This window comes from Notolabrus celidotus, chromosome 24 (assembly GCF_009762535.1).
Source record: "Notolabrus celidotus isolate fNotCel1 chromosome 24, fNotCel1.pri, whole genome shotgun sequence".
Classification (NCBI taxonomy): domain Eukaryota; kingdom Metazoa; phylum Chordata; class Actinopteri; order Labriformes; family Labridae; genus Notolabrus; species Notolabrus celidotus.
The window spans coordinates 8,240,001-8,255,353 of record NC_048295.1 but is presented as its reverse complement, the minus strand read 5'-3'; the positions used below and the strand labels follow the sequence as shown (position 1 = coordinate 8,255,353).

Sequence of the window (15,353 nt, the reverse complement as noted above, 5' to 3'; positions counted from 1 at the left end):
GTGTGACTTGTTTGTTGCAACAATTAGCTAGTAGCAGCTCACGTTTTATCCAAAGCAGATGTTTAATTTGCTAACAACTGAGTATTCCAGTAAGACATCAAGTCTCTGCCAGGACTCCGCAGTCGCTTCAGGAAATGTGAAACAGCTCCGGGATCTTAGCACCTTCACAAAGTCCTGCTGGGAGCCCACTGGAGGAGATAAAACCATCAGCTTTTCTAAAAGGTTATGTGGATTGTAGCTTTACATAAAAGTGTAATATTATCAGACCATGTAATCTTTTACTAAGCTCTCTTTAGACCTCACAAAGACATGAAAACATGTCGACAGGATGGGACTCAACTGAGAGGAGCAGCTACTGTATGCATGAAAAACACAGCAGTCTGTCCTGCATGTTTCTCATCTGAAATCTTTCTCTATATCACAAAGTTTGTGTGAGTGTGTGTGTGTGTTTGTGTGTGTGTTTGGGTTGGTTCAACATTGCGGCATGCCACTCACCACAGACCTCTTGGCAGTCACGCTGTGGCCTCAAAACCCCCTAAACCACTGTGGTCTATGTATGTGTGTGTGTGTGTGTGTGAGTTAGTGTGTGTGTATGCAGCAGTGTGTGTTCCATCTTTACATCTTCACTTTTTTTTACAGTCGTGGCTTAATGACGAGTAAGGAGTGTAAAAACTCTGCTGTAAAGATGCAGTTAGGCTGAGACAGTACTGGTATAAAGTCATTTAAACAGAAAATAAATGAAAATGGTGCGTTTAAGGACCAAATAAAGTATTCCATAGTCAGTAGACTGTGTTTATGGGGTTTATGAGACGTTTTTACTGAGTACAGAGCTCCTGTCAATTACAGCGTCTGCTATTCCTGAAAAGCAGACTGCTGATATTTGACTTCTTGGACTTTTACTTCTTCATTCAGTTCATCAGTCTCTGTTGCTGCCATGCTTTCTCAATCAAACACTGTCCTGCGTTCACCATATTATCTTGACTTCATCCCTGTCTCTCTTACTGATGGCCCAGCTGTGTCAAATACTTGATTCTGATTGGTCAAAACTCATAATAAGGGTAATTAATTATGAGTAGGAAGATCACACGTATCATATCAAATCTTTCCACAGAAAGGAGTGACGGCATATTTTAAAGTTTCTGGTTTCACCTCTGCCTGTTGACAATTTAGATTAATGGTTATTTCTGAGCAGTCAGTATCCCTGAAAGGAAGATGAGAGGAGGAAACTGGAAGATGCTAGCGAGGGATGTTAAAACACACGAGAAGCTGGGTGAAAGAGACGTCGACCAAATTAAAGAAACAAGCACAAACTGAAGCACGCTATCGGCTTTGGTAGAGTCACAGGAAAGAGGAGCTTTTACAAGTACTGCTGTTATGTTCTGCATCTGTTAAGATGAGCTGACAGACCTGCAGCTCTTACATATTCGAGACTTCATATATGATTTAATGACGGTTAATACATGAAATGTAATAGTTGTGAAAATGTGCAGGACAAGAAGTTTTCTCCTTTTTTCTAAATGTCTTATTTGCAAAAGACAAACAAATCAAAGACCTTCTGAAGTCTTGTGTAAATCAGTTAAATGTCCAAATAAAGAGGCGTCTGAAAACATGATCCCACAGCCACCTGCTGCTGCGATTAGCTCCTCTTACCTGTAATTACACACCTTGTTGAAGTGTGTGCGTGTGTTGGTGACATTAAATGGCGTTCAAAGTAGCTTGGCGGCCTTGTGTCAGAAAACAGCCTGCAATTAACACGCCAATGATCAGGTTGCTGCACGTGTGTGTGTGTGTGTGTGTGTGTGTGTGTGTGTGTGGCTTGATAATGAGCGAGATAGCTTTGATGTTGAACGATAGAGGAGAGAGAGTGGACAGATGTGGGAGGTGTGTCCACGCCAAACATGCAGCAAACCAAAGCGTTATGCACACCGCCGGCGTGTGCCCTTTTGTTTGACTTATTCTGTGTGTGTGTGTGTGTGTGTGTGTGTGTGTGTGTGTGTGTGTCACTAAGCCATTAACCCATTAGCGACATCATATTACACACTTTAAATATTCTACGTCAGATAATCAGCTCGTAATACTGTTAGTTCATTTAGGATGTCAAGTCGTAATGTTGTTAAGCCATCACACACACACACACACACACACACACACACACACACACACACACACACTTTAACAATAGAGTTGCTGGGTTAATGTGGATCTTAACACACACACAGTATACAGTAAGTGTGCCATCTGAATGTTGCTTTTAAATTTGCTAATTATGTCATAAAACCCAAACATATAATGAGAGTGTGTTCCATCCCTCATCGTAAACCCAGTCAGTACATCCCCTGCACACACACACACACACACACACACACACACACACACACACACGTTAGAGTGTGTCGTCAAAGCTGTAAGGCTTTAAATTTAGTAATCATGTCATAAAAGTCAAACACACGACGTGTCGTAACCCTCAGCGGAGGATCGTCAGCAGCGTTAGTCCTCGTTACAGGAGGAGGGCCTCATCTGAGCCGTATACCCATCATGCCTCAGGCTCCTCAGGGGGGCTGTTCAATAGTCAGGGGGTGTAAAGAGGAAATGTGTCATTTTGTTAGCCGAACAGGCAACTTCCAGGATTTACTCTCACAGGAGGAAGAGGAGGCTTGGGTTCAGCGAAGGTGATTTTAAGGAAAACTGATTCAAATATGTGAACTTAATAATTAAGATTTAGGACGCTAATCATTTTATAGAGGCAGGAGGAGACACATGATCAAGGTGAAAATGAATAGATGGAGAAGTTTTCATGCATTTGTAATAATGCTTAGGCCAAAAATCTCATCTTGAATCAGAGGATCTGCTGAAAGACAAGCATGAAGTTCTGCATTGGTCAACTTTGGCAATCCTAACACCTCGTCCCTACAGCCTGCTGGTCCAATAATGAGCTAGCTACTGTAGACTATTAGCTCTGGTGCCTCATTCCTTTTCAGCCAACTTCCTTAAAGAGACAGGTTTCCCGTCTTAAGCTAGAAGATGATAGTACAAACATGTCTGTGGGATTCAATCTGTCATGTAACATTGCAAGTTAGGCTAACATTTGTGGATGTTAATTGATACCTGACTGTTCGTGAGCTTGGTCAATACAACAGCTTTGGTCTATTGTAATGAATAAATGTGCTATTGTGGTTAAGATGGAGTGTTTACATGGCTTCTATTATGATCAACTGAAAACAGTAACAGTAAGTGTCGGTAAAACCAAACCAAATGTTCAAGACATGACTTTTAGTTCACTGAACTGATGATTGAGTAAAGATGGTATGCAAGTAATTAAAGCTAGCATAAGGCATGATAAATGAGTGTCAGTGATATACGTACTCAGGATCTTTGATGCACTGCAGATGTTCTTTTTTTGTAAATGAGCTCTTTTTAAAGCTAATGATTCACAGGATGTTTTATATTTCCAGCTGACAAAAGTTTCAAATGCAGTTGACTCAGCGCTCAAACTCAGATTATAGAGAGCGACACAACACTGAGGTTGTTGTGAAATGGTTAGCTCTCGCCAAAGTCAGGATTCCAGGATTTAGACTCTGGCTGCCAGGATTTGTGGTTAAAATGAAACAAAAGTTTTAATAGAAAAGTGGATATTCCACAAAGAAGGACTGGTTAGTGTTGTTCATGATGTTTGTGTTGGTAGTGAAGTGTTAGTCAGGAGTCAGTGCTGGAAAATGATGCGTCACATTTTTCATTCTTTTATACATACAAGATTTCATCATCTGCATATGTTCTGATCCAGATAATAACTACACATCGTCATTCTGTCTCCCTACAAGCTGAATGATCTCCAAATGTCTTCCTCTTCCTTTCTTTCTTTGTTCATACCCACGTTCCCTTCCCTCCACCCCTCTCTAAAATTTAACTTAAACAAAGTTGATTGGACTTAAACTTTTTACTTTGGAGCGCTGCGGTAAAAAAGAAAAAAAAAATGAATAAGAAGTCTCCTCCAAAATGAGCAAATAAACAAACAAACAAAACCTTTGAACACACACACACACGCAGAAAACACACTCCTGAAATTCACATGGGACCAATTATCACATTTGCCGTGCTCCGTTTGCCAACCCCCCGATCTCCACGCTGACAGAGAGAGAGAGAGAGGGAGAGAGAGGGAGAGAGAGAGAGAGAGAGGGGGATACAGTAAATGCTCGGACCGTCATCACCTCATTAGCCTCGGGCGACATAATGCTTCTGTGTGTGTGTGAGGATAATAATGTAATCCATGAATCATGTGTTCATTTACTTCCTTTTACAGTGTTAGACTTTAAAGCGGCCTTAACTGTTCCTTATCATAGAGAACATTTGTTATATCTACTTCAGCCGGCCGTTACTATGTTTTAAAATGAGGTTTTTCTTATTACAAGTTGATCTGATCCTCAAAAGCATGTCTTACTCTGTTAATGTGTTAACTTTTGAGCTCTTGGTAATCAGCCATAACGTATGACACACAGGTGAAGTGACTCTCATTTGTTATCCTGTTACAGTGTTGTTCTTTCATAGTTTTGATGTCTTTGGTATTAATCTACAGTGTTTCAAATAATTCAAATAAATACAAACCCTTGAATGAGAAGGTGTGTCCAAACTTTTGACTGGTAGTGTAAGTACCAGTAAGTCAACTCTAGTCCTGGTGTTTGTTCAGAGGTGATCCCCGACATGCAGCAGGATTTCAATGTTGCTTACAGAACGCATTGAGTCATTAGTAACAGGGTGACTTTGTCATGTGATGGGGTCATATGTCTTCATATACAACCAGTTTTTCTTTCAACACACTAATGCAACACTAATGTATTCTTCCCTGTCCTGTTGTTGCTGTTGAGTCAATTTTACAGAACTTAAAGATGCCAGAGTTGCACGCTTGCAAATTGATGCTGCTGAACTCCAGGCATAAAAATATGGAATAAAGAAAAACTGCTTTTAAATAGATATTTAAGGTAACGCACAACATCCCTGAGGTAAACAAATGACTGATGAGGGTGATAACTTTGTTTGTGGATAAGTTTCAGGGATGTAGGACTCTATGTAGGCAGGTAATCTGATGATGGACTACAACTACCATGAGCATTGACATCACACACGCGCCCATCTCTCTCTAACTCTCTCATAAGTAAAACAGACAGAAAGAAAGAGGCATCTGTGTGTGTGTGTGTGTGTGTGTGTGTGTGTGTGTGTGTGTGTGTGTACATGCAGCTGCCGAACAATACAACAGACACAACACATGTCTGTGGAATGACAGCACCAGGTGTGTGTGTGTGTGTGTGTCTGATGTAATATCTTCCAAAATCCCACTGCTCCCTTTGTATGTGTTTATGTGTTAAGAAAGGAGTGTGTGTGTGTGTGTGTGTGTGTGTGTGTGTGTGTGTGTGTGTGTGTGTGTGTGTGTGTGTGTGTGTGTGTCGGGAGGAGGTGTTTTACTGGAAGAATCCCCCTCCTGCTGCTGAGTCATTAAAGTGGAGGCGATGGAATCTCCTTCACATCCCTCCGCGAGACACACACATTTTCACACCACTCCTCCATCTGTCTCCTCCTCTTATGATGAGACATCGCCATATATCTCATTTTTTAATCCCTGAATCTGTCCCTCATGGTGTGTTTTCCTCTGTTCTGTCTGTCACACACACACACACACCTCCAGAGCTTCTCCAGGGGAACAAAAGGGGTCTTACTGGTCGTTCAAGGGCTGCTTTGTTCAGACGATGCATCATCATAGACATCTGTTACACTGACTCGCACACACACTCACTCACACACACTCTGACTGGGTTTTTAATTCCTCTGCTCCACTGAGCTGTGATGATGTCATGCCTGATCATTTAGCCATCCTCTTAAACAGTGTGTGTGTGTGAGTGTGTGTGAGTGTGTTGGTAAATGATCTGACCCCCTGTGCCGTTACAGACAGATCTATTTAGCCCCACTTAACACATTTAGACACACACACACACCTCAACGTGAATGTTTGGTCTCCCACGAGCTGCAGGAGAGAGAGTGAGGAGAGGAAGGAGACGTGACTGAGTCTGAGTAACATATGTGCGTTTATACATAACTGGAATTACTTATTTAATTTAAAGCTGCAAGATGGAAGTGTGCAAAGAAAGAAAAATGGTTGCTTACATCGGGAAAAAGTTTAACTTTTTTACTTGATTTAGAAATCTTGGAGGATTTGGCGACACCAGTGGTGACGTAAGGTAACTGCAGCTTTTTTAAATACACTGAAAAGCCTTTGTGCTGAAAAAAGTCATAAAAGAACCTAAATTGAGTTTATATATCATGAAAATCTAACTTCAATCATGTAGTTTGAATTCTTGATTCAGGAAGTTCTAAAGCACTGATGGGTGACGTTGTTTTCAGCGGCTTAGAAGTTGAGGAATCATGTTTTAGAGTTTTGCACCATCTTCTTCCTTATAAGAAAAGAAACCTGAGTCCTAAAGTTCCCACTGTGGGACTCAAACTCAAGATTTCAGCAGGTTTTTATGAAGCCTGGAGACTCACGCCACACAAGAAGATGAGGTGATAAAGACCACTAATAAAGACCACTATTGAAACTCATATCTCATCAATAGTCTTTAAAAAAAGGACAAATTCCCCCAAATAAATACAGCTACAGAAAATGAATACATCTTTATATCATGTTTCCTCACACATTGAAAAACTAGTTGACAGTGATTTCAAAAACCTGACAGAGTTCAAACTGTCAGAATTCACCTCAGTGGACAGCTGCTGCGCTGTGTGCATATGTTGTGTGTTTGTGTGTTTGTGTGTGTGTGTTTGTGTGTGTGGGAAGAGGATGACTAACAGTGCTTCCAGTAGTTTCTCACACTGAGCACACAGCCGGACATCTTCGCCCTCCTCCACCTTCACTCTCCTCCTTCATTTTCAACTTTTCCCACCACCCACCATCCCCTCCCCTCTGACTTCATCCTCTACACCGAGTCCATTCAATGTCATGCCAGCATCTCTGTGACCTATCGATAAAAGAATGTGTAACTATGTTGAGTTAAGTGCATTTGTCTTTATTCTTTCTGTTCACACGGGGGTTAAAAGCCTGGAAGACGGTGGCACCAGGTTGAGTGGGCAGGGCTAACTCTGGGGAGGCTTTCAGGAATCCCCCTGACTTTCCAGCTGGCTGCTGTGATGCAAGACTTTGGACGATGTCAGCTCCAGCCATAGATTGCTTTTAGCTCGATGGGAAACATGAGGTTTCCACAACAACGATTCTGATATTCAATATCAAAGCTATAGCACATGCAAAGCTGTCCAAGCAAATGATCTCTTCATTTGTTTATAGCTTGCATGCAGCAGAACACTCACGCCGAAAATATCTAAAAACTGGATCGCATCCAGGCTGCAGCTTCTAAATCCACCGTTTATTTGTTGATCATTCAGAAGCTACTTCAACTGTTGTATTTTAGCAGCTGGTTAGAACACACACAGCGACGTGCCCACACACACACACATGCGAGCCGGGTCCAGACGTGATGGGGTTTGATGTCGTGGGAGCTCTGTGGGGGGCGATGATAAGGAGGAGGAGGAGGAGGCGGTAGATTGTTATTGTGGTTGTTTTTACACAACAGTAAAAAGAAGTGCATTCATTCAAGGTGGCAACGCCCCTAACTTTATGCAACATAGAGTGTATTATGATATAAATTAGTGAGCCTTAATGTACTGTAATGTACAGGATAGCACTGTGCAGCCTGTTATGTATTATGAGTTGATATCATGGACTTTTTGATCAATCTGACAGTCACAGCTGATATTTTTTGTCCCTCTCCTTCTTAATAAATGTCCTGATTCCACTTAAAAATGTGAAAAACAGTGAGTCTCAAATAATACATCTGTACTTTATCTGCAGTAATTGCCTGTTATGATTCTTGCTCTAGTATTTCTCACAGCTTGTGGTGGATTTGTCGTCAAATAAAGGTCATAGTTAGCTATTTTTTACAGACAAAACTGGAAACTGGAGATGCTTCCTGTGATGTGATTCCCGTTCTTTCCCTCTTCCTCTCAGCTGACGGTTTACTCAGCCCCCTGCCTCGGTGTCTGACCCCACTGTGACCCAGGAAGCTGCAGCTGGAGGTCATGTTGTGTCTGGGAGCTGGGTCGGAGGTCGGCGGCTGAGCGGCCCCCGACTGAGCTCTCCCAGGACATACAGTCGGACATCAAGCGGCCTGATTCCCAAACCAGTCCTCAACTACCCTCTGTCCTGACAGATCCCGGTCATGATTTACTTCAGGACACCTGATCCAACAGAACTGCATCAAGAAGTACTGAAATAAATAACACGTATGCTGTCTGTAATATGATCACATTTCGTTGTCAGGGTGGCAGCTGTCCTGGCGTTGTGCGTGTGTATGCGTTGAGGTGTCAGAGGTGGAGTTAAGGAGGAGCAGAAGTGTGTCAGTGCAGGTGTTGGGGTGTAAAGAGGCGTGGATTTGAGGGTCAAGTTGCTTGTGGGCGTGTGTGTTTGCACTCCATCAACCCTACCCCCGAAAAAGGCTAATTACAGAGAGTTAACCAGCAGGTGTCTGATGTGTGATTACACACTCACATGCAGCATGAAGACATAATGGCAATGGCCTAAGATGTTGTGATCTAACATGTGCCGTAAAGCCTCCTGATGCAGCTCTTTGAAAATGAGTCAGAACTGCAATAAAGACAAACAAGCTGAGTCCACGCTAAAAAGAGGACAAAGCATTTTCCAAAGCCTTTAATATGTAAAATTTACGGAATTCTCCTTTAAGTATCATTATAAATGCAGTGCATCCCACTATAGAGCAACATAGCTAATAATATGTTTTATAAATGATATGTTGGTCATGATCCCAGACAAAACTCTCCAGAAACTAACCTTAATCACACACACACTCACACACACTCACACACACTCACACACACTCACACTAAGTCACAAAGACACACACACTAGAGGTCACAGTGGTCTAACGGTCTGACCTGCAGTGGGTCTTGGTGGAGTAGAGGTGAATCACTCACTCTCTCTGAACCCTTAAACACACACACACACAAACAATCAAACCACAAACGCACATATGGGCGCTCCAAAAAACACACTCACCACAACGCCCTCTCCCTCCGTTTCGCTTGCCCTAACCACAGCTACTTCCTCCATGAAAACTGTTGGCTGAGGGGGGCAGGTGGTTAGCTTGACTACACACACACACACACACACACACACACACACACACACACACACACACAAACAATCACACACATGCATGAATACCCAGAAGCCACAATGGCAGATTAATAGAAACCAAATTTACGTGGCTTTTGGTATCGCCAGGTCTCACTGAACGGGCGAGGAGGAGAGTGAAATCTGACAGCACAAAGTCCTCATCAGGGGGGTTCAAACCACACACCAAAACCAAAGAGAGAGAGAGAGAGTCATAAAGAGCGTGCAGAGATCAAGGAAGATGTGCATGGCGGCTGAGAGAAAGCAGTGCGGAAGCAGAAGAGGGCTGTGAGCAAGTGAAGAGACACCGCAAGTTGAGAAAGGTAGAAAAATGAGGGAGTTCTGGGGAGTACTCTGCATCTGAGTCAACCGGAGAAAACCACAAGGAGCTTCTTCTACCACCTCTGCCCAGGACCGGGACGCCTCGGCTGGGGTAAGAAGAAGCTGAAAAGCAGCCTCTGCGACTTTATTATTGCGGTTTAAAGATACTTCTTTCAGTGCTGTAACATATTAACAAAGTTAATATGAGTCTGTTTGCTTTGATAACAAATGTTTGCATGAAATAAGGAAAGCAGGGTTAGATTGACTCCCTGGTGAGTTTGATTCCCTGGTGAGCTCGCTGTAAACAAATGACAACAAACAAACCACGGCAAAGCTGATGCGTAATCTTATTTTATGACGCCCCATTCATTTGTTTCCCCACTGTCTTAAAAAGTACATACTATGAGCTTTACTTCAACAGGGGGAAGAAGCACCGTGGACTTTATTTGTCACAGAAAACTACAGATTTCCTGCTACAAATTTGACCTCATTTAACAGATTTAACACGCAAAGCAAGACTGTAAGCAAGTGCAACCATGATTCCATTATATATAAATATTTAGGGTGTTTTTTTGCATACAGAGAATAAAATGTTGTGTTGTTTCTTTTCATGTATGCTTCTACTTTTGGAGAAGTTAGTGGAGACAAAGCTAAAGTCAGGTGGATGTTTCCCCATGGCATCAGGAGATGGATATCAGTACCTGGGTCAAAGGAGGGGTTGTTGGGGGGTGGAAAATATTGAAATATGTCACCCTTTTAAATGACGTCATGTCATCTATCTATAAATTCTATCACTAGGTCTATTGAGCGGCTTGTCCTGCCCCGCCTCCTACACTTTCTCTTTTCTGATTGTTGGATCTTTTGACAATATTCATCAGAAGAACATTCTATAAAGACGTCCAAATAACACCAATGAGGCTTGTCAATGACGTAGCAAGACAGTGCAGGAAGACTTCTGCAGTATTTTGGCTTCACTTTTTCGGCAAGTTGTCCATATTTACATACAGTCAATTGTATATAGACAGGAACTAGAGATAAAACTCAACTGTAGACCTCAGAGATTACAGGTTAAAGTTATAAAAGCTCTCCACACATGAGTTGAGACAGTCAGTTCAGCAGTAGACGTATATCTTCATTTGGGTGAGCTGACCGTCACGGTCTACAAAGCAGGAAACCACAGGAAAGTTCAGTATGGTTAACTCCTGCTATGAGGCTACAGTGAAAACATGTGTAATCATGTCGAGAAGAAAGCTGTGGGATTCAGTGTGAAGCTGATAAAGAAGCTTTGTGAGTGCTGCTATCATCTCAGATTCAGAACGTTATCATTAGTGTTGTTTTAAAGGACTGTTTTAGGGCTTCATGTTGGAGAACTGCAACATCTTCGACCATGTATCCACTTAGCTACTTGGCCACATCCATTAGAAGTGACAGAAGACTTAAAATCATAAGAAACTTAGAGTCAGTGGTTACTCTTGGTTGCAAATGCCAAAAAGCTTGATGACACATTTAATGTCTACACCTACACACTCAGTTCAACTCTAATAAGTCAGATGAGATCATTATCTAACCAAACTTAACAGCTTTAAACTTTCATATCTGAGACAATCTACCCGAAATGACCCCACACCCTCAATGCCACATGTTAAATTAACCACATGTGTTACAATGACTTTCTATAGCTGCATGATGTGTTTTTATCAAGGGTGAGAATCAATGAAGAGTATGCATTCCCTCACAGACTCACTCATATACACGCCCACATAGAAAGATGTGGTTTGTGGTTGAGAGATGGGCCATGAATGTTGATGTTCAGCTGGTTGAGAGGTCTCATGTTCACCTTTTGTTGTGTGTTCATTTGTATCCATGCACAGGGTTTGAAAAAGAGTGGAGGGGAACGCCAGACGCCAACAAAAGGACCAGAATTTGATGGCATCCAACAGTATCTTTGAGTCACTGTCGTCCTATCAGTCAGCTTGTAAACGAGGTAGGTGGATTTGACTGTGCATGTAGGTACTGGTGTATTTTAAGCTGCTCTGTTGGACTGTGTTTGTTGGTTCTGGTTTCATATGGTTTTAAATGTAACACTGTATATGCAGAGGATTGACTGGTGACTTTAATGGATGTCTCATACCCAGGTGGTAAGAACAAGCCATAGATGGATTATGTTGTTTTGTATTTTCATTCTGACATCAAGTTAATCCTTCTCAAAATGTTGGTTTTGCTAGCTCATGAGTAGCTGCAAATTCCGAATCTAATTCACATGAGCCTGTGTCGAACAAGGTGCTAGTGGAAACTTTGTTAACTATTTGCAAAGATGACAGAAAGCAAGAGACAGAGCTGGAACAAACGCCCACGTCAAACCTCAAACAAAAGGACAGTGAAGCTCTTGGTTGGTTCCTATTTTGCGCTTTTATTTTTAGCTTTGCAACTTTATATTCAAGTTTTCTCCTTAACTTTTTTCCATGCAGCTATCTGGCTTTATAAATCCAAGACAAATACATCCAATATCCAATCAAGTCCCAAAACTGTAGTTCCTCAAACGTCCACTAGAGGCTGGCTACAAAAGCAGAGGAATCTCCATTAACACCAATGTTAAAATGTCAAGTTTTACAGCAGACTTTAACATGTTTACAGGCTGGCTCAAAAAAGTTTGTTCAATATAGTTCCTATTTTATTTGTACAAGGGTTCAAGGGGAAGGAGTTAGGTTAAGTTAGGTTGATTAGGCATTTCCAAGATGGCGGGCAACATAATTTGGCTTCAAAACGCCTCCTCAGAAACCGACTGGTGACGTCAAAGCAACTACAATTAATGTCTGAACAATTTCCAATTTTTATGAGGTGTTTAACATTCAAAAATGTGCTTCATGATACATATTTAATAAGTGATTTCTCTGAGCTTGGCAGGAAACGTTGGCTTAACTTGACCGAATCTCCAGTTTGACTTGTGTTTGGAAGTTTCCCTGAAAAGCACTATAAAACATTTTCCTCTTGTCACATTAAAGTCTCCATAAACATGACATTACTGCTCTCATGGTTACTGATGCAAACATTGGAACCACTCATATGCAAAGTCAGAGCAGATGAAGTTGCTCTTAGTGCAGCTGGAGATTCAGGTGTCCTGTCAACATGAGAGAGACTCCTGAACCTCCCTGTGTCATGGCTGCTCCTGAGAGCCTGCAGCCTCCCAGCTCACAGGGGGATGACAGGAGGGAGGAGAGTGAGGAATGTAGCATGCATTCCTTCTTGCTGCATCAACCAGCAGCTGTGAGGATGACTCTACATGTCTGCCTCTTTTTCCCAACACTGGTTGTCTATTTGTTTGATGACTTTAAGTCATGATGCACATCTCTGTAAATCTTTCAGCCTCTTTTAGTGCATTGTTTGCTTTTCTGCGTGTGACACTCTCCTCTCATAGAGTGAAGAGAAGGGTCCCGGAAACCAGGCGTTGCATGTTTGGCTTTTCTGTGGAAATTCTGAAGAACACGTCGTGACAAAGTGTGTGTACGTGAAGTGTGTGTGTTTCCTGTTAAATCTAGGTAGCCCACGAAGAGAAGGCGCCCACTCTTCGCTGTGTTCTCACGTCTCTCATTGCTATGAACATTTGCACAGACTTAAACGCGCCACTCATCCACCGTATAACTAGGTGTGTTTTCCGTTTTAGAATAGGTTGGGTGCTGAGAATGTAAACGTGTGATATTAACAGGTTTCTGTTTGTCACTGTGAGCCTATCTGTCTCTGCCATGCTGCAACTGCTGGTGTTCAAAAAGACACCAGACCACGTGTTTCCCGCCCCTGCAGTGCGGTTAGTTGACTACAACGCTGAGTGTGTGCATGCATCATCAACAGTTTGACACAGGATGTTTGCATGCAAGAAGCTGCTGTCAGTCACTGGGGTCGGCCTGCTCAGCATAACCACAGTTGGCGTGACAGATTTTGTGGGTTGGTGTTTCAACCTCAGGGCCGGGTTGAAAGTAACGAAATGAATCAGTTTTCCACATAGAAAGAGAAGTTTCTTTTCACCGTAAATTCATCGATCAAACCGCAGCATGGAGGATTTTCCCCAGCTGATCGCATCACATGTGGTTAACCAATCAGTGGTTGGGAATCAATGTGACTCTCATCTCTGATTGGGTTCTCCTCCTGCAATCCTATTGGTCTTTCAAAAGCTGTTATGTCACCGCTTCCTCCAATCATAGCGTCTATAGCATGAAATCTACACATGTAAACACGTGTTTGTGTGTCTAAACGCATGTGTTGATGTATCTCCAAGTTTTGGACCGAATGTACCAGACACACACTTTATCAGCTGAATGTGTGTGTGCAGTTAGAGTAGTTGTTGAGATTATCTGCTTGTACTAATCTGAGCGTCACTTTATCAGAATTGGTCCAGCTTGGGAAAAGACAGAAACACATGACTCTTAACTGGTCGCTGCAGCTAATCTGTGTCAACAGCTTTGTGTACGAATGCAGAATCTAAAGGCGAGGGGAAGATTTGGGTTGTGGAAGAGATGATTGGCAGGTTCTCCAAAAACAAATACGACAAAGGTATTCTTATTCATGAGCCAAATTATCTTGTGAGGGAAGTTAGAGAAACTGCAACAACGTGGAAGGAAGTTCCTGTGAGGAGTTTTTTAGAAGTTAATACTGATGCTTCTGCATGACTTCATTTCATTGAAGTTACACCTGAAACAAAAGTTCCTTACTGCAGCTTTAAGGCTCCAGAATAAGGCCCCAGCACCCATGGTCTCAAAGAGAAGTCCAGCCTGAATCTGCTGCTCTGAATTTGATTGGTTTGGACTGAGAATCAAAGCTTTGACTGAGCATGTTTATCACTTTGGATGAATCTCTGTGTCGGTCAGATAAAGATGAAACCTGTCACCATAAAGTAACAGCATGTTTTTTTTAATCAAATTTAAATCTAATATTTTATTGGTGAGACTTTAAAAAATTCAGTTTGAACTTTTTGTGTTTCATTAAGAGGAAGCTTATGTTTTCTCTTTCTCCTCCCTCTCCATCCCTTCTTTCCCGCTCCATATATCATGTTGGTCTTACAACGAGAGCCCCTCCGAGTTGTTTTTGTGCTCCATCATCCCTTCATTGAATTTGCATTGCCCCTTTCCCACAGTTCATATATCAACCTACTTTAAAGCTTGTTTTTCTGTCATTGTTTTTCTTCTCTCTTTTAATTTACACCTCCCTCCACGTCTGAACCCATCACGCTCCAGCCCTCATCAGCCACTTTGCACTTGTCCACATTGTTTCGCCTTTCTCGTCTCGCATCACACTCGCCTGTCCTGGGCTGATTCTGGTTATCTGAAGGCTCCACCTGCTGTGTGTGTGTGTCTGCCTGTGTGTGTGTGAGTGTCAGAGACACAGAGAGAGTGTGTTATCAGGAGGCGGCAAAGCGTAACAGAGGAAACTGCACAGGTCTGCTTCGGGCTGATTTTAGAAGATGTGATGCTGACTGTGGGAGTGCGACCTCAGTGAGACGTTCACATGTTCTCAGAGCACTTTAGTTTCTCACACAGGAGTTAATATATGGGCCTTCTCACATTCATAACTTATCACAGTGTCAGAAAACACTTGTGCTTTCTGGAGTGGACAAGAGGGGAACGGTCAGGAGGTCACCTGCAGGCCAGCATCTTACTGGACTCAGCTCTGCTCCCACACCACAGGTTGATAAAGATCATTCTGGGATCCTGGCATCATATGGCTGCCAGTTTTAAATACTTTACTGACTCATTTTCTTCACCCTTAAAAAAATATTAAAGCTCAGTGATAGCAGAAAAAAACAACATGATTAGCA

The 15,353-nt window shown here is 42.3% G+C and overlaps 1 protein-coding gene and 1 long non-coding RNA gene across 3 annotated transcripts in view; one reads left to right on the top strand and one right to left on the bottom strand.

Moving 5' to 3' along the window:
* Positions 1-15,353, bottom strand: part of LOC117808456 — a 75,895-nt gene that overhangs the window by 43,059 nt on the left and 17,483 nt on the right. The gene's annotated exons all lie outside the window — the stretch shown is intronic.
* The window catches only part of runx1 (RUNX family transcription factor 1), a 39,392-nt gene continuing 33,321 nt past the window's right edge, over positions 9,283-15,353 (top strand). Inside the window, exons 1-2 of one of the 2 annotated variants that reach the window (XM_034678211.1) lie at positions 9,283-9,659; positions 11,419-11,531. In XM_034678211.1, the coding sequence (XP_034534102.1) occupies positions 11,474-11,531 (58 nt within the window). In that variant the 5' untranslated portion in view covers positions 9,283-9,659; positions 11,419-11,473. Of the gene's footprint in view, positions 9,660-11,418; positions 11,532-15,353 lie in introns of those variants that run through there. The other variant, XM_034678210.1, reaches the window with a different exon arrangement.